At 33.7% G+C, this 19,268-nt stretch overlaps 4 protein-coding genes across 11 annotated transcripts; 1 reads left to right on the top strand and 3 right to left on the bottom strand.

Moving 5' to 3' along the window:
- Window positions 1-1,671: 1,671 nt before the first annotated feature.
- LOC116338543 (trans-Golgi network integral membrane protein 1-like) lies at window positions 1,672-4,112 on the bottom strand. Its single transcript, XM_031763884.1, has 2 exons — window positions 2,585-4,112; window positions 1,672-2,492 (listed from the first exon to the last, which is right to left on the bottom strand). The coding sequence occupies exons 1-2, from the start codon at window positions 3,672-3,674 to the stop codon at window positions 2,083-2,085; spliced, it is 1,500 nt and encodes a 499-aa protein (XP_031619744.1). The 5' UTR covers window positions 3,675-4,112; the 3' UTR covers window positions 1,672-2,082.
- A 453-nt stretch (window positions 4,113-4,565) lies between these two features.
- On the top strand, window positions 4,566-8,459 carry LOC116338437 (mitogen-activated protein kinase p38b-like). Its single transcript, XM_031763683.1, has 7 exons — window positions 4,566-4,786; window positions 6,838-7,171; window positions 7,292-7,401; window positions 7,468-7,592; window positions 7,658-7,737; window positions 7,814-8,066; window positions 8,198-8,459. The coding sequence occupies exons 1-7, from the start codon at window positions 4,566-4,568 to the stop codon at window positions 8,263-8,265; spliced, it is 1,191 nt and encodes a 396-aa protein (XP_031619543.1). The 3' UTR covers window positions 8,266-8,459.
- A 711-nt stretch (window positions 8,460-9,170) lies between these two features.
- LOC116338436 (double-strand-break repair protein rad21 homolog) lies at window positions 9,171-13,588 on the bottom strand. Its single transcript, XM_031763682.1, has 8 exons — window positions 12,796-13,588; window positions 12,530-12,704; window positions 12,301-12,439; window positions 12,074-12,215; window positions 11,157-11,997; window positions 10,773-11,060; window positions 10,521-10,682; window positions 9,171-10,440 (listed from the first exon to the last, which is right to left on the bottom strand). Exons 1-8 carry the CDS (start codon window positions 13,167-13,169, stop codon window positions 10,315-10,317), a joined length of 2,247 nt encoding a protein of 748 aa, XP_031619542.1. The 5' UTR covers window positions 13,170-13,588; the 3' UTR covers window positions 9,171-10,314.
- A 1,157-nt stretch (window positions 13,589-14,745) lies between these two features.
- Window positions 14,746-19,259, bottom strand: LOC116338603 (trypsin-1-like). Of its 8 annotated transcripts, none has more exons than XM_031763989.1 (10): window positions 19,241-19,259; window positions 16,493-16,713; window positions 16,182-16,401; window positions 15,827-16,071; window positions 15,706-15,763; window positions 15,551-15,642; window positions 15,456-15,486; window positions 15,231-15,379; window positions 15,039-15,151; window positions 14,746-14,966 (listed from the first exon to the last, which is right to left on the bottom strand). In XM_031763989.1, exons 2-10 carry the CDS (start codon window positions 16,553-16,555, stop codon window positions 14,903-14,905), a joined length of 1,035 nt encoding a protein of 344 aa, XP_031619849.1. In that variant the 5' UTR covers window positions 16,556-16,713; window positions 19,241-19,259; the 3' UTR covers window positions 14,746-14,902. The 8 variants fall into 8 exon arrangements, with proteins under 8 accessions (XP_031619849.1, XP_031619847.1, XP_031619846.1 ...); XM_031763987.1 differs by lacking the exon at window positions 19,241-19,259 and adding an exon at window positions 18,428-18,550; XM_031763986.1 differs by lacking the exon at window positions 19,241-19,259 and adding an exon at window positions 16,806-16,977 and having other exon boundaries at window positions 16,493-16,740.
- Between the last annotated feature and the right edge of the window lie 9 nt (window positions 19,260-19,268).

Genomic DNA, 19,268 nt, shown 5'->3' with positions numbered 1-19,268 from the left:
ACTTTTGACTTCTTTTTTTGATTAGTTAGCACCTTAGCTTAGGTGTTCATCATGCAGTAAGGTAATAAATAAGGTGCTAAAGTTTTATTAATGATTAAATAAATCGATGATCATTGATGTTTTTCTATAAATATATTTATGTGGTGAAGCTTGTTATAGGTATATAAGCTTGTTATATACTGGTATTACTATAACAATCACTTCTATTGTTTTCACTTCGTATCATCTGCTGACGATATCCAGATGAGTTGTAATATCCAGATGACGGCAGCTGAATATATTGTCTGGATGAGATGTTAATAGTGAGGTTACAGACTATATTGCTCATTCAATATATACTATATTTTACTTTTTCATTTGAATTCATATAGTAGATTCATATAGTAGTATATACTGATATAGAGTAATATAATACTAGATTTTTCTAGTTTTTCTACTTGTTTTCTAGTTTTCTAGACATTGTTCACATTCAAGTTCACAAAAATCGAGAGTCAAGCGCAATAAGGGCACACTATATAAACGCCATCTATTAATAACCGACTAACTACAATGTAAATCAAACGTATCTGTTTCCCCTTTTTATTTACTCCCTTCCCCTCTCGCTATACTTTTACATTGTAGTTAGTCTGTTTTACAAAGATGTCGTTTCTGTGTAAGATGTGTGACGTCACAATGTATTTATATGGATAGCGCTCGACTCTCGACAAAAATGTTATGACCCCAAATCTTGGAGACACGGGCTCTAATAATGCTAATTTTTCCAAATTTTTTTTTTAGTAAATCACATATAACGTGTACATTTGATAAGACATGATGAGCCCTATTTTTTTTTTAGTTTTCTAAGAACTTGTTTCACTCCATATGTTTGTCTCTTTCCTTCTCACGAAAAATTCTATTTGAATTGTCTACCCCCTATAGGGTTGGCTAAAGCCACAATCATAAACGATTATGCTACCATTTCTTACTCTTGAGATTTTCGAGGAAAAACCCGAGTGAAAATATTTTGCTGAGAATGCGTCGTCCGTCGTACGTATATACATCACAGCGAACAAAAATGAATGCATTGTTCTCTTCACGATTATGTGACTCAAAACATTCAAATGATTGTATAGAGATGCATTGTTGTTCTCGGTAATGTAAAAATTGCTACGTACCTTCGCATGTGACGGACGACGCATTCTTACTCTTGGTTAGCAAGATATTTTAATATGCTGTGGATGGCAGCAGCGCTGAGCAACCCGAGTGGAAAAAAAGTGACTAAGTTACTATTGACTGTAAGTGACTATAGTTAGCTATATTCATGAATTTTAAAATTTTGTATGGAAAACAATCGACTATAGTTACTCAGTCAGTCAGGCGATTATTTTGGGACGTTTTGACTATCGGGTGACTATGATTATTGTCAACTAAAGTTAGCTGTTGCAGTTAACCATAGCTTACTTTAATTGATTGAAGTTAAATAAATTTAACTAAGGTTGCTTGTTTTTACAGTCAACAGTCAGTCAGTTTGTCCCAAAATAGTCACTTTTTTTGTACACGAGAATACTCTGTTTTTTGTATTTTTGATATTGACAAATTCACCCTTTAAAACATATCTAGAATGAAAGAAATCCCAAGACATGCTATGACTTTTTATGACTTGTAAGTTTATAAATTAAACGAAATAAAATGTTTATTCAGAAATCTATTTTATTGAAAATTATTGTTGGCAAAGATAATGAGTAAGTAAATTAATGTCCAAAATAGAGGAGAAAAGTGTTGATGAAATCAACAATTTGTATCTCTCTACGATAATAATTTATTCACTGATGATCGTTCAAACAATTTTATGCATCTTATCGACTATAATTTTCACTATCTTAAAAATTATTGCATCACAAAATGTTGCTTATTATTATTCAAAAACATGAAAATGAAGCAATTTTCTTTTTGTTTACGGTAAGCGTTGTAATGTCAATCCAAATGTTTCATTGCTTTGATTGACTTATCATAGGGCCTCATCTCCAGTAGCATTCGAAATTTAAAAAGAAAAGAAAACATTCATATATATTTTCTGTTCGACAGTCATAATATGAACAAATTTTAGTAGATAATTTGAGTTGACAGCACATGACCATCTGATTGTATAGCTTCTTCTAAGTTTGAATCAAGTTTGCGGTATTCAGCTGAGCTATGTTTTCTTCTGCCGCCACTTCGCGATGAATAGTTACGGCTTCTTCGACCCTCGATCATCAATGCCAAAATTTTAGACTTATTATGATAAGCAACATAAAGTGTGACAACAACAAACATTAAAAACATAAAATATGGGAAAAAACTGGATTCGGTATCTTCTCTGATCTTCTCGATCTGATCAGCTTCTAATCGACTATGTTTCAGATTATTATTATTATTATTATTATTGCTATCAATATAAGTGTTCTTGATGTTTTCGCCATTTACAATCTGTGGTAGATATTGGTCTGTATCTTGTTCATCTTCGCGCGCATTGTCTATACGATAAAATGTTCAAAATAATTGATTTAACGGAAATCGAATGAATGTATGCTATTTTTTTCATTTAAATTTCAAATTAATGTATTACCTTCGTTGTTCTGTAAATCTTTAAGACTTTCATCGTCTACTTCATCTCCGTTGTCTGCATCAACAGATGAAGCGGAAGTTTGTTTGTCCGCTGTTTGTTCATTAGCATTATCATTATCATTGTCATTGTTCGTTTTTTTGTTGACGTCAACACTTGATGTAGCGTTTTTCAATAATTTTGGTGTAACATCTACGGGTTTTGGTTGAATTTGTGCAGCTGGAACCGAGCTTTCTAGCTGCCTTATAATTTCTGATGCTTTCAATTGCGTTCGAAGACTTTTCGTCGAAGCTGGATTCGAACTGGTGTGGTTTGAATTTGTGCTTGTGCTTGTATTCGGTAAGGCATTTGAAGCAGCTTTTCCAACTGATTTTTCAACGGATGTTTGAATCGATTTTTGATTCTCATTTTTAATGGTACCTTCAACATTTTTACTGTTTTCTGGTTTCTTCTCATTGCTTGGTTTTGTGTCTGTGTCTACTTTTCCGTTTCCAGGTCCGCTTAGAGGTAAATTTTTGAGATCTTCTTTTATCTTCTTTTCCTTAAGGATCGACTTTAAACCGCCCGAAATGAATTTGCATATGTCTTTGATCATTAGTACTCTGTTCTTGTATTCCATGCAATTTAATTCGCACATGCTGTCCATTTGAATCCATTCCGTTACATTGGTTATATTATTTGCTGTCGAAAACGGTTGCTTATCAAGTACATTTCTTGATTCATTGCGAAAAATGTTGCAAAATTTTGCGGTTAACTTGCTGTTTTCAAGATGTTGATTCGCTTCTAAAATGAATTTTTTCGTTTCATCGCCATTTAATTCAAGGCTATACACATTATAAACCATGTCATAGTACATTGAACAGATTTCGACTGGTGACTGAACCGTCAAACACACGTTCAAAAATGGTAAACTTAGCAATATATTATTATCGGTTTGAACTAAAGCCTCCTTTTCAGGGGGATACTGCATTTGAGCGGATACAAGCGACACCATCACCACTACTAATTGAATTATTGACATCATTTGAAATGGTTTCAAAAATTGCCATTTTTGTGCATTCGACGAATTCGAGTTGTTTTGAAGCCACCACATCTTTGCCCGATTGTTCTCGATTTATTGTTTTTATAGGTGTTGATACTGTTTTTCTTTATTTTCTTTACAAACAAAAAACTTCTTAATCACTCTCAGCATATACAAATTTTAATTACACATGAGTTGAAGCACTTTGTTCTGTATACGCGACAAATTTTATCGAATGTCATGACCAAATGGATTGAAAATAGAGGAAAAGAAAAATTCCGGTTTCATCTAATTGTGCTTTAATACGCCAACAAATCTCATCTTTATTCCTATTGTTTTCCTCGGAATAATTTAGAACTTAAACTTCAGTCAAAACTGGATTTGGAAACGTCAAAACTTCATATTTACTCAAGTTTAAGTACATAATTCAGTTTGCCTTTTTTTCTCATCCAAATCATTTGATTAGCACTTTTTCATATTCTTTGCATTCTCGAACTTTTTCCCACAAAAGAATTCAAGTTATTTTCAAAAGAGTACAATGAACAATTCGGCGTATTTAATTGGTCTGTACTTAAGATTTGCAAATATCAAACAACGTAAAATGTGTTGATGTTGATATTGTGAGCCGAGACTCATACAAGAACATGTATTAGTTTACGCAACGAACAAAATTTGTACGTCGTTTTATTCGATGTTTTGTTGATACCATAGAACTTTATCAGTTGGTACGACTGAGGAATGATATAAGAAATGATTATAAGACTGGCATTGTTTTTTCTTCTTCTTCAAATCGGATAGTACATTTGTTATGAATATGAATGAGGAGTTATTTTGTTTGAAATTCCATTAGAATAAAGAAAACTGAAATAATCAGGCAGCCTTAAAAATGATTGACAGTTGATTTCAAACATGTTGTAATTATTAAAATCGAAATGTTGGCAACACAATTTCGTTGGCTGTCAAATGTTTGTCAGTTGTACACACATAGTATACACATCGTACACACATAGTCTGTTTTGCATTCGGTTCGAAATCACACGAGCGTATCATACACAAAATAAGCCGAATTTGTTTGCCAAGATGACCAAATTTTACAAAGCTGAAATCAATCGAACCGAATGGGAAGTACCAGAAAGGTATCAGAGTCTTACACCTGTTGGTTCAGGTGCCTACGGCCAGGTGTGGTATGTATTAATTAATGTGCAGCAATTGACAGAGAAAAAATAAATAGTGTATATACAACATATTCAAATCAAGACAAAAAAATTTAAGTTCATTTCATCAGAATAATATCTAATTACATTCATAACATTCAATTTGCAAAGTAGAAGACGTGAAAGAAAATCTACGTGTTAATGCTTGACTCATTATGTGACATTTCTTCATGCCGGATATACATACTAGTTTTATTTTTAACAGTCTGACTATACGTGTGTGTCATTTTGGGCAAAAATACAATTCGAATTTATTTATTTTTTTGGTCGTACGGTCGTGGTTGTAGTTCAACAAACGGTAAACAAGACGACATCATTCAAATACAAACACAAACAACGAACTAGTGCGTAGGCTATGTGTATTTGTGTAAATATATTCTATGTTGGCATTCCTAAAATATTCCAAATTGTGAAATATGCCATTGATTGAGATGCGTGTTTTGTCGTAAATTAGGGTCAAAAACTTTGTTCTCTTGAGAACTTCTCACCGCTTATTCATAAACCAAACGAATCAAATGGATGAAAGCATACAAACAAAATCCAATGTTGGAAGCCACGACAATTTCATTAGACGAGACAAAAAAAACAAATATATATTTATTTTTTTAAATGTTGGAACATACCGTTGTTTATTTCATCGCTTAATTTAAAGCATTTTTGAAATGATTTAGAAACAGCATCCTTGAGACAAAGCATAACACACGCATATACAGGTATATACACACACCTTTTTTCGACAATTTTCACCTACAATTATACCTTTGGCTGTTACCATTTTAGTTTTCTCTCTTTTTCATTCGCTTTCGTTGGTGTACATATGCGGCGCTTTCTTGTTCACATGATTGCCTTTTTTGTAATGCATAGATCTCATTAAAAATGCAATCAATTCACAGAGCAATTACCTGCAAAAACTAAAACAAAATATCAACAACAACATTGAATAAGATTGAATGCAGCTTAATAAAGACACTGAATTACATTTTCTTTTTCTCTTTCATCTTGAAATCGAATTGCATTCGCAATAGATACTTTTTGAATTGGACTTTTTCGTTCGATTCATGTTTATAAACCATTCATTTTAAATACTCTCATACAGAATACATCTAACAAACGTCATTCAATTATCAATTACAGTTTTCATCATTCATGTTTGGAAATTGTTTTTATTGATCAGATGGTCGATAAAATGTTAATACTTTTCTCACATTGAAAGACAGAAATCTGAAAACCCCATGTAGTTAGTCAGTTGAATTTTAAAATTAAATGATTAATTCAGTGTGTTTACATTTCACGATATTGCGATAAATTGTGTGTGATTCGGTCGACAAGAATAAATCAGAATATTAAATCGTAAGCACCACATTTTCTCTACGGTTTGTTATTGTTGTTGTATTTATTCATTTGCTTTATTTGATCATAAATGATAAGAAGTGTGTGTAACAGAATTTTACGTCAAGTTTCGGAAAGGTGAACGCGCAATCAGAAAAAAAACCAACACTGACAACCAAAGAAAATATTTCCACATGAAAGGTCTCTTACAAAGTAAATCCGTTTATATTTGCATTTCATGGCACTTACATTCGAGTTGAAAAAACAAAAACATATTTAGTCTTGAAACATTGTCGTTTCTCAGGTAGAGAGAGAGAGAAAGAGAGAGGGAGAGAGAAACTGTTTGTGTTCATGTCGAAAAATGTCAAGTTAATCGATTGCATTGAATCGTTCTATGTAATAAATTATGCTATGTGTAACGAATTCTATAGTCATTGATTAAAAATAAAATGTTTCGAGTAAAAATGCCATAAACATTGAATTGATTTCATACATATTATACACGAGATAGTATGGTTTTCAGATTTTCATCGAAGCCAATCAATTTTATCATGAATTTTATCATCATCGTCGTCATCGATAAATTTGATTTCCGCATTTCTGTTTATACAAACGAATCGATTGTCTATTTTCATTTTACTAATTGTGATTAATTTTCCTTTCTTCCATCGTTCAATTGATAATAATAATAGTTCATCGCTGGATACAAATTACAATGTCAGAGTTGCAATCAAAAAATTGGCACGACCCTTCCAATCAGCTGTGCATGCAAAGCGTACCTATCGTGAGCTACGCTTGTTAAAACACATGAATCATGAAAATGTTATCGGTCTATTGGATGTATTTCATCCGGGCAGCAATACGCTCGATGCATTTCAACAAGTGTATTTATGTACACATTTGATGGGCGCCGATTTGAATAACATCATACGAACGCAACGTTTATCCGATGATCATGTGCAATTTTTGGTGTATCAAATACTTCGAGGTCTTAAATATATACACAGTGCCGGTATTATACATCGTGTATGTTCTAATTTATAGATTTGTTTGCTTTTGAATTGAAATTGTATTCAATTTTTTTTTATTGTGCGTACATGCGTGTATTATTCTGTATTTAATTTGTGTGGTTGTCTGTTGATATAGGATCTTAAGCCATCAAACATTGCCGTTAATGAGGATTGCGAATTGAAAATTTTAGATTTTGGTTTGGCACGTCCAACGGAAAATGAAATGACCGGCTATGTGGCGACTAGGTAATTTGTATATTATAGTGTTTTATTTAATTTACAACCAATCTCTGATTCATTTATTTCATTTAGATGGTATCGTGCACCAGAAATAATGCTCAACTGGATGCATTACACGCAAACAGTGGACATTTGGTCGGTTGGATGTATCATGGCTGAATTACTTACGGGACGTACACTATTTCCAGGAACCGATCGTAAGTGTACTATTTATTATTATAAATTTTCAACAAAACCATTTATTTATTCAATCATTTGCAAGATATACAACAACTTAATTTGATTATGGATGTACTTGGAACGCCGCCCGATGATTTTATGTCGAAAATTTCATCGGAGAGTGTAAGTTTGCATGGAAACATATTAATATAATTGAAATAAGAAAGCAAAAATGGAAAAATCGTATGTTTAATTGCAGGCACGAAATTACATTAAATCATTACCACCAACGAAGAAAAAGGACTTTAGTACAGTGTTCCGTGGAGCCAATCCACTTGCCATAGATTTATTAGAGAAAATGCTTGAATTGGATGCGGACAAACGAATTACAGCCGAGCAGGCCTTGGCCCATCCGTATTTGGAGAAATATGCCGATCCAAATGACGAACCAACATCTCCACTCTACGATCAATCTTTCGAAGACATGGATTTACCAGTCGAAAAATGGAAAGGTAAATGCATAACACTAATTTAAAACACAAATCATTTATCAGTTTCTTTAAAATTTATTACTTGATTTTTGTTTATCTTTTTTTTTTTGTTCTTCTTCTTCTTCCAATGTTTTTTCCATATTTTGCAACAGAATTAGTTTTCAAAGAAGTGGTTAGTTTTGTACCCCAGCAAACCCCATACACGGCGCCAGAGTGTTAATAATTTTTCTACTAACTATCATTTTCTTACAAATTATATGTAGCCTTTTTTTCTTATTTTTTCTCGTAAATTAAATTGCAAATTAAAAAAAAAAGTTGTTGTTCATATTTGAGAGTGAGAGATATAGAAATGGAAAGAAATAAAAATTTAAGTTAAATCATCGAACAATTGTATAATGAATGAAAGAAAAAAAAAATAATAATTTTATGATAATAAAATAAAATAAGTGTTTTTATTTTGGCATTGGTTATTCCGTAGTCATAGTGTATACTACACACACACACACACACACACACAAAATCCAACACGATTTGCTACGAGCGATGAAGAAATTAAAGTTGCACATTTTCACTGGATATAAATTCAGTTCACCCAACAAAAAAAAACCTCTAGGCATTCGATAGATGCTGCAACCGAGTATTAGGCGACAACGCGAATTCGAACAAGTTGCAATAATCATACTTAAACATTTTGGTTTGCGTGTAAGACTCTAAAATAATTGTAGAGTGTCTATTTGGATTTGGTTTTTTAAGCGACGCATGACAGCAAAACACGCAACGATTATAAACTCTGAATGCTCTACAATGATGCAAATGTGCCTCCATTTGAAATAGACACCTTACAACTATTTTCTATTGATTATTTGCTTTTTTTCGTAGCACTTTAGAGAAATAGATCAAAAACAAAAACGATGTTGATCCTATACGGTATAATTATCGAAAATTAAACTAACTAAAAGTTAAAAGTGCGTGTGTGTGTGTGTGTGTGGCATGAAATAAATATAAAATAAAAACATGACACGACCTATTCAGTGGCTATACCGAGGTGTTTTACTTGTTTCTCATTTGGATTGCATGAATCGAACGAATCGGCTGACATACAGCATAATTAATTCTCGTACAACATACAACATTATTTACATTTTAGGATACAAAGAGCTAAACGCAAATGAGCTTATAGAACATGAATAGAAATTCTGAACTAAGAACATTTAAACTAACGAAAAATGCGACCGAATCTCAACGAATGAATATCTTAAATGAGATAATGATCTTTTTATTCGTTTAAAAATATGTTTTGCTTTGTTTGTTTTATTATCATTTCAATAAAATATCGTGTCCAAAGACACACTTAAAAAGAATATGGGTTTAGTTGATTTTGATATTTGGTGGACATTCGAATGCATTCATGAGATTCGGTTGGATTTTTGTTATTGTTTTTGCATCTTTTACACAATCTAAAATAGTTTTGTACAGTTTGACATTTATTTTGTGGTTGCTTTATTTTCTTCTAATTCTTTCTTCGTTTTTTTCTTCTCATTATTCTTCTTCTTCGTAATAATATTGTTTCATAATTTTTGTTCACTTTTGAATTGAGTAAATCTATGTTATAGTTTGTTTTTAATTAAATGAAATGACCATTACATTTTTTGTAATGGAGATAAAAATGAGTCACGAAACTGATGCATGAATAATATAAAATGCATGAATTTGGCATTTTCAAATGGAGAGGAGACCTCGAAGCGATAAATCTGCCAATCAGCACAGGTAGCGTATTTTACGCATTGAATTTCACGTGTGCACCAGTTTCACGACAGTTTACAATGCTTAATGTGTGTTCTGTTGCATTTATTGTTAATTTTGCTCATTTTCTTTGTTGTTGTTGTTGTCTTGGCTATGTTCTCGGCTCTATTCATGATGCCAATGTATTTTTTGTGCTTTTGTTTAGATTTGCTTAGAATAGACTGATACTTTGACTAAGTCAGTATAAACAAAAATAACATTTTTGCTATACAAAAATCAGTTACACATACAAACATTTGATTCACTAATCATTTTTTGATTGGAAAATTGATTTTTAGACATATATATTATATAAACGGGTATATGTTTTTTTCTTCTGTTTAATGTTTCGCTTAAATCTAGTCTCTAGAGGCAAATCAATAAAGGGTGTAAAGCATCTTATTGTAACATATGTATAAGTGGATGTGTTTGTTTTTGTGTCTGTGTGTATGAGAGAGATGGAGAGTGTTTTAAATGTGCTCCCCATTTAGAGTTTTGGATTATCAAACATAATTCCTTTTGTTACAGCAATATCACCATATGCCACGTCTTGTCTTATTTCTAGCGCTTGGAATTTCTTTAACACCAATAACGAATAGAATTTTTGTGCCGCCTGTAAAATAACAAAGTATTTCGATTAATTTGTATTCGGAACGGCATTTTGAATTTATAAATGTTGCATGGGATATTCACCTGTTTTCGATTGTTTCTGTATGTCATTTCTGACAATTGTATGCTGTCTTGCTTTTGTAAACGTGCCCGAACTGAAACAAACATTTGAGCTGCCCGCTTATTTAGCACACGTTCTTCGAATTGTTCGTCGGTTTCGTTTTCCATTTGTTCATCGCCCGGTTGCTGTAATTTTGTTCAAAATAAAAAGTTCAAATATTAAAATGGTCGATGTAAAAGTGCAAAGGTATTCTCAATTTTGAACCAAATACTTACAGGTGCAACAACTGATGGCGGGAAATCGTAATCATCATTCCAATCGCTAGCGATGCGTTCTGACATGCCTGGTCCACCAATTTGATGACTATCGTCATAACCCATATTGGCGAATCCTTCCATTTCAGTTCCATTCAAGATGGATGACACTTGATCGACCGGCAAATTTGGTATCGATTCAATTTGATCGAGGCTCGGATGTTGTGGTGTCATCATACCATGATCTAATGGTGTAAATGCGGCCGCATAATCACCATGCAAACTAACTGGTGTCATACCACCATGAAGCTAAAAACAAAAATATTAATAATAATATTGAAACGCATTTACCAGAGAGTAAACGAGATAAAATTAAAAAGAAAAAAAAACGAAACATTAACATACCGGCGTCATTCCAGATGGTACAGACAGATTGTTTGATGTGTATGCGAGCGGAATATCGCCATCCAAATGTGATACACTTTCACGAACTGGACTTGGCATTTGAGGTGTTTGTGGCGGTGGTAGTACGTCTAATGATTCTTCTTGTAATTCAGCTGCCCGTACTTCTGGCACTTGTGCTTGAGTCTCTTGGACCTTGCGCTTTCGGCCACGTTTACCCGGAACAGCTGGCTCTGGTTGTTGTAAAATTACTTGCGGTTGTTCTTGATATTGATCTAATGCCAATGCATCGGCCGGACCAAGCATTGAAAAATCTTCAACGCCCGTCGATCGTGATGTTAAATTCCGTTGATAGTTCTTTGACAATTCTCTGGCTGGAATATCTCTGGATGGTAAGGCGAACAATTTTTCAACGCCACCCGTTTCTTTCCAGTACATAAGTCGTTTTGTTGGCGGCGCCAAATCTAATGTCGTTATAATGTCCGATGTGTTTGCCAATTGACTTTTCATCTCTTCGCCGGAGATGTTTTTCACTTCGTCCACAATAAGTTTACGTTTTCGTTTGGTTTTTGTGATTCCTTTCAGCGCTGATGCATCGATCGGTGCCAGTGCAAAACTTTCTTCGTCATGTAGTTCATGCTCATCTTCTTGATCGTGTGCACTTTCGACAGCATCGGCAGCCGCACTTGGTAAACCATCGTCAGCAGATATCTCTGGACCTTCACCGATATGCGGTATATCATCGAGCTGCTGTTGTGTTGGTGATGTTACCGATGGCGCTCGAATGTCCATCATTTGTGATGGTCCCGCTTGCATTGGTGTTGGCGGTCTTGAACCGACCGAGCTGATATGATATTCATATATTTAGTTTTTGTTTCAACCGACTATCATTACTTTTTCTTGAAAAATCGATTATTTACCTTGACGCCGTTGAATGTGCGCCCATATCCCAACCGGCATCCAAATCATCCTCGGAATCATGTTCGATTTGTTGCATCGTTGACTGTGGTAATGGTGCATCGGCGAATAAATCACCTTCGAATAAACCGGCCGCTGGTTCTTCTATTTTGTGCAAAATAAATAAACGCATCGTTTAAAACAATAGCTTGACAATTATTCGAACAATAGATTGGTTAAAAATACTAACGACCAAAACCGCTTCCACCGAAACCATCATCGGTGATCATTTGCGACGAATCCAATTCTTGCATTGAACGTGATGTTCCAGCAATTGGTTCTTTTAATGTGCGTTCGTCGAGGTCCAATTCTTCACTGATCAAATGTTCCTATTTATTTTCGAATGAAGATAAAATGAGATGCATTCAATCGTCGTTGCCTATGTATTATATTATTTATTTAGATTGTAAAATGCTTACATCAATGGTTGTATCGACATCATCACGAATGAAATCTGGACCATCGGCATCAAAGCCAATATCACCGAAGCCATCATCATGAATTGTCATCGGCAGGGCACCGTAGTCTTCGCGCATTGTAATCTCATCGGCTCTTGATTGATTTATAGAAAACTGTGCTTCTATATCTACTTCACTGTATCACAAAATTATAATACAAAACATTAATGCAAATACTAGTTACGTAGTTACTGTACTGAAAAAGAAATGTAAATTTGGTAACTTACTTTAATTCAGGCAGCGCCGTATCAAAATCGTGAAAAACTTCTGGAAGTGTAATTGCATTAACGGCCGCTTCGCGATGTTCTTCCGGCAAATCGACCATTCCCGGTCGAAATGCCATTTTAATTTTGACAAAAGCTTCATTACAATCGGCAAGTAAATATTTGGCTTTTCTTGAATAGATGCGAACGACTCCAAGCAACAAATGACCCGATGTACGCAATGCCAATTTCACTTTTGGCTGCATTATACCATCGACACTCTGTTCAATGTTCGTTTCAAAAACGTGCGCTTTGGTCAATTTTTTATCCCAATGAGCGGCCAACCAAATTCGGGCCAATGGCCCTTTTTTGGCCAATACAATATGTGCGTAGAACATTTTGACAACAATATAAAAACCAATTGAATTTTATTCACTTCACAACTGTACACACAATGAAACGGCTTCGTTCCACTTTTTCACCGTGTTTTTTTCCCTACTCCTCTCTATATTTTCTTTTTGTTTAAATCTAAAAATCGATTAAAAATTTTGTTTTCTATTTTCTCGCCCGAATTTCTTTTTATTCAAACGGCATCGAAAACATTTCGATGTTTACGTTTAGGTTATTGTTCAGCAGTAGCCAATTGACAGCGCGCGCTAGACGAATGCAATCCGTGTTGATTCGCGCTCTTTAAATAACTTCATACACACTGAATCGAATTGGATTCGACGAATCGGGAATTTACGATTCTCTTGATTTTGAACGGAAAAATCAAAACGAATGAAAAAAGTAAAAAAAAATAATAATAATAAAAAACACAAAAGATTTTACAGTAAAGCTATATCGTTTAGTTCTCAATCATAGTCACTATTTTGTCACTTGTGTTCATTAGAATGCTTTATATTTTGGTCATTGGTACTCTTTTCTCTTCGTGCTCAACTGTACATATATAGCAAGAGCATCGCACAAATGGAAATGGTTATCATTTTTATAGTTCATTTCTGTGAATTTGAGCGCGCATATATTTCATAAACGATATTATCATTGGCGAGCGCAAAATGTGCATTACATAAATGCTGTTTTTTTCTCTAGACGATAAAATTGGCGCAAAATAGAACGATACGGTGTTGCAAAGTTGTTGTGATGCATTAAATTCACACTGGAATCGTATTCGTAATTGAAATTTGTGTATTTGATTGTTTTGATGCGTCGCACAACACAGCACAATATTCACTAAATTCATTCAATTCACATTCGAAATTCACAGTTTTTATGCGCTAAACGCACAATTTTCACAAATTAAATTCGATTTTCGTCGATTTTATTCTCGATAATCTTTAGAATTTACATAAATTTTTTACTTTTAGTTGTGTACGTAAACACCGTGTGAGTCTTCTGACAAAAAAAAATCAAGCGAAAAATGGCGGTCGCAAATGACTATGTTTACGAGAGAACTTGTATTCTGGTTGCGTGTGAGTGTATGTGAGTGAGTGAGTGTATGCTGTCTTAGTATACATTTCTATTATATTGACTCACATTCACATCTACCGGTTGACTGCAATCTATCATCCACACCAAAATTTAATACCACAACAAATTTATAAACTCTATATAATTTCGATGATGGTTCTTTTTCTCTATTTACTTGATTTTTTTTTTAATTTTCGAAAAATAAAATTAAAACGACAAATTTAGAATTTTTAAGGGAACGATGACAGGCGTCCTTCCAATATGAAATGAAATCCGTTAACGGCTTTGTTTAAACGCCAAGCACTTCATCGACGCTTGTGCGGTAAAGTGAATGCGGACCATACGAGTCGATAATGCAGCACGAATCGGGTCACATTCAAAGTGACATATTATTTTTAAAATGAATAAAACCAAATTGTCCATTTCTTTTTATTTTATTTGCTGAATTTATTGATTGATAAATAAATAAATATAAATTAGAGAAATATGAAACGAAATAATTTATGAATGCTGCTTATTCATATCGCATTCGATTTTGTTTGAAAAAAGGAAGAAAAAATTGTTGTTGAATCTTAGTCGAATCAACGGAATTGTGTGTTTCGTTTTTGTTTAGTTTTTTTTAAAATGTTATTGCTTCGCATATCACTAATATTGCACATCACTAGTCGTCACAGTAGCAAGCATCTCTTGTATTGCTCTTAATCCATGTTCGATAACGGTTGACTCTGTCGTTGCAAACGAAAAAATCACATAAAAATATGAAATCATAAAATCCGCTAAGAGAATGAAAGAAATACCGTGTATAAACGCCTGGATAGTCTGGTTGAGCACAACCTTCGCCCCAGCTCACAATACCAACCACTTGGTAAAGTGTTTCGTTTACAATATGAAGTGGTCCACCACTGTCGCCCTAGACAAAACAAAATTTACAATACACATGTTTCTTTTCTTTATTTCACACCAAAAATTCGATTGTCAATGTGACCTACTTGGCACGAGTCTTTTGCACCATCTTTAAAGCCAGCACAAAGCATATTATCGGTGATTCGTGATGCACCATATCCAGTTTTGCGACATTCAGTGTTTGATAGAATTGGTACCGTTACTTCTTGCAAATTTGGCGAAATGTCTCCTTGTTCTGTAGTAGCAATTGAAAAAATGTGGGTGTTTTAAATAAATCAAATTGACACAATGGATAATCTTTGGTTGTTTACCTTTTGTAGCTCCCCATCCAGTTGCTATTCCCTACGATATTCAGACCATTTAGATGATTAAATACTTGTTATAAGTTACTTTTTGGTTTACTTACATCGAGATGAGAGAAACTCTTTCCGCGCGTTGGCATACATACAGGCTTCAAGATATTTGTAAATTTCACCTCATTGTCCAATCGCAAAAGAGCTAGAAAGGACAAATTTACCGAAAATTCACTTAAATTTAAAAAAAAAATGCATCACTCTTTACCAATGTCGTTGTTGAAGTTCGTTGGACTGTAACCAGCATGCTTAATAATGCGCAAAACCTAGAACAAAAATGTTCGTTAAATCGTTGTAAAAATAACGGCATTCAATGTATATGACAAAACCTTTCGTTTGATTAATGTAGTCTCGCCTGGTTTGGATCGATCGTGTTCGAGTAAAGTGACTCCGATTCGATCTTTGTTGAATCCACTAACACAATGTGCAGCAGTCATCACATAACGATCATTTATTAATGTTGCTCCACAATAAAAGCGATTGCTGTATGTAAGCAATGCCATCCATGGATACTGATTGACTTCCGTTTCATGACCGCCAACGATACGTTTTTGTTTATTTGCAATACCGCAACCTGAACAACAAATAATTTTCTTTAAATACATGCACTCTATGCTAAAAAAAGTCGTCCAAGTGACATTTTAAATTTTCAATAGTTTATATAAACAGTGAATTGGACTTAACTGCACGGTTCACAATTTTGGGGTGGATCTAGTTGTATTGGTTTTTCCGTTGGTCTTCCGCCGATGATACCAACAATCCAATCACTTATTGGATTACGATCGCTTGCTCCCCCGCCGCCTCCATTTGTAATTGCACTAACAATGAATGTATCGTTCAAATCTTGTTTAAGATCTTCTGGTTCAATTTTTAGATTATCTGTGACATTTGTTGGAATGTTATCCTAGGATTTAATTTATCAAAAATTATGCAGTGAATGATTGCACATTTCAAATTAAACAATAATTTTTTTTTTTTGAAAAAAGAAAACTCACGGCACAACAAAATGTTGAAAATATCAAAATGGCCAACAATGAAAGGATGTGTAAATTGATCATATTGGATGTTGAGCTATTTTATGTGACGGTATGGTTAAACAGTGTGCTTCACGTTGATAAAAAACGTTGACAAAGAAAAAAAAAATCACGGGATTGAATATTCACAGTTCAGATAGATCGTTCTCTTTCTGTCGTGTCGCTCTAATTTGTCAATCGATCTAAAATTGAGACGAAGAAAAACTACACTGAAATAAATGGGTTAATTTATTATTTGATTTTAAAATCGAAAATGGTTAAAATGCCGTTTCACCGCTAATACGTTCTAGTATTTGTGCTGGTTGGTTGTGCTCTCATAAGCAGGACAATCATCGAACTCTGATCAATTCCAATAAACGAAATGAGTACCAAACAACATAGGCACACACACTGAATATGATGTCTTCCGCATAAACTGGTTGTGTTCGATATGTGACAACATCTTTGAATTGAACTTGCCATCGAATAACGCACAATACAGCGCTCTCATGCGCGCACATGAATATGTAAATGGCAACGGAGTACGGTAAAGCAAGGCGAAAAAAATAAATAAATAAATAAAATTGAATAAAAAGAAGCCACACACTCAACACAGACGACACACCAAGAGAAAGAAGTAACAGGTAAAGATGGAATTAAAAAAAAGAGTCTAAAAGAATATTCGTACTGAATTTTAATGAAGTTGCTGCCACTTTTTACCGCTATTTCTGGATTTAAGTCGTTTATTCTGTTATGCTATGCATATGAATTCTTTCATCAATTTTTTTTTCTATACCCTCTCGTCTATAGCAATTTTCGTTCGTGTAACACACCAATCGATAGTCAATAAAACTCTTTTTGTTTTGCGCTTTTTCTAAAATCCATTTCTAAATCAACAAAATAAAAGAGACATAAAAATGCCTGGAAAATAATCCAAAAAAGGTCATCCATATATGACAATAATGTTCCGATGTGAAATAATAAAAACAGCTGATTGCGATGACTCAAGAGATCAAAACACACTTCAGATATGCAATCGCACATATCTTTCCATTTATTCTACGTAAGAACTACGCTCAATTACATTTTTTTAAAAAACAACTTTCCACACATTTCACAATTTCATCATACTTTGTTTTTTTTTTCAGCGATATATGTTATCAGTGTTGTTCAAGCACTGAAAATGTGGAAAAAAGCAAACTCATAAAAACCGTTAAAAAATGTCAATTACAATTCACGGTCTTTTTTATCATAAAACACGATATTGCTTGCCTTTCTACCTTCCGTCCATGCGCACAGCATTTCAACTCACTATGGAATTCTCAGATTTTCGAGCCAGAGATGCTGAATGCACACAATTTTAAAAACTAAATACTTGGAATGACATTATATGACAATTTAAACAAAAATCGTTTTTTGTGGCTGTAGTAAATGGGAACAAAAAGTGAGATAAAAAAATGTACTATTTGCAGTTATTTGTGTTCATTCCGCGTTTAGAATTCATGTACTGCACGCGATAATTTGGATAATTTTTTGAAACACAATATTTATTATTAACTTCCGATCATCTTAAATACCTCATGCACGCACACATAGCATAAAATGAGAACAACAACAATACTACATATATAGTTTGAGCAATTGAAAGAACTGCATTCGAGAGGTATGTACTAATTTGTTTGTTGCATATACATATGACATATTCTTGATGAAACATCTTTGACAACGAACAACCGGTAATGTTGCAATATAATTTGATGGAACTAAAACAAGAACAACAGCAACAAGTAATAACAACCAGCACACGCAAACACAACATATCCACACATCGTATTTTTCACGGTCCACTAAATAAAATGCAATTCGTTGCGGAGACAATACCAATTTATATAACATTTACGATAGATATTCACGTACACGATATTGCAACTAGTTGTCAGCAGGTTTTTGATATGTAAAAGAAAAATGAAACTAATCGATTGAGTAATATGTTTTCAATCGTTCTGAAATCTTATTCGAACTAAAGACCATGCCGGTGGTTATCGATGCATTTATTCATTCAGAATATGAAAGCCATGTGAACAGACACGTGACATTGATTCATAAACACTTTCCAAAATACAAAATGGCCCAAGAAGTAACCGCGATTCAATGGGCCTAGTCTATGTTGATTACAAGTGAAAATAATTCTTCGAATGAAGAAATACTTTCCCCAAAATTGGTAACATGTTGACGATGACGACGACGACGACGACGACAAAGACAAAGACAGCGAAGAAGAAAAACAAAAAAAGACACTCTTGTACACTTGTCCATTTCTTTTTCTATTCCACACATGGTGTTCTGGTATGTTACAGTAGTTAGATTGATAATACGTTAATACTGTGTTGCGTACATACGAACACATATATATCAAAATGGATGTGTCTGATCTAGTGAAAGTTTTATTATAGTTGGTCGTGATAGCATCACGAAATCGATGAAACTTTTTCTTCGATCGAACATTGCGATTCGGACATCGAATTCCCTTTGATATGCATTTTAGTTCACTCTCAATTTGATTCAACCTTTGGAATCAAACGCATCACCAAGTTATTTTCTTCAATTCTATTAGAAAAATAGGCACAATGAAACTTTCTTTTTTTTCTCTCTTCGTACGCATCAAATTTGATTCGATTGGCCGAGATGGCAACAGAAATGAAGAGAAGAAAAAATAAATGGAACACTAACTATGAATGAAAGTCACACATGTTTTTAA

The sequence above is a fragment of the Contarinia nasturtii genome, unplaced genomic scaffold (assembly GCF_009176525.2).
Source record: "Contarinia nasturtii isolate CC-2019 unplaced genomic scaffold, AAFC_CNas_1.1 Cnas_scaffold_414, whole genome shotgun sequence".
NCBI classification, from domain to species: domain Eukaryota; kingdom Metazoa; phylum Arthropoda; class Insecta; order Diptera; family Cecidomyiidae; genus Contarinia; species Contarinia nasturtii.
This window is presented reverse-complemented; position numbering and strand designations above follow the sequence as displayed.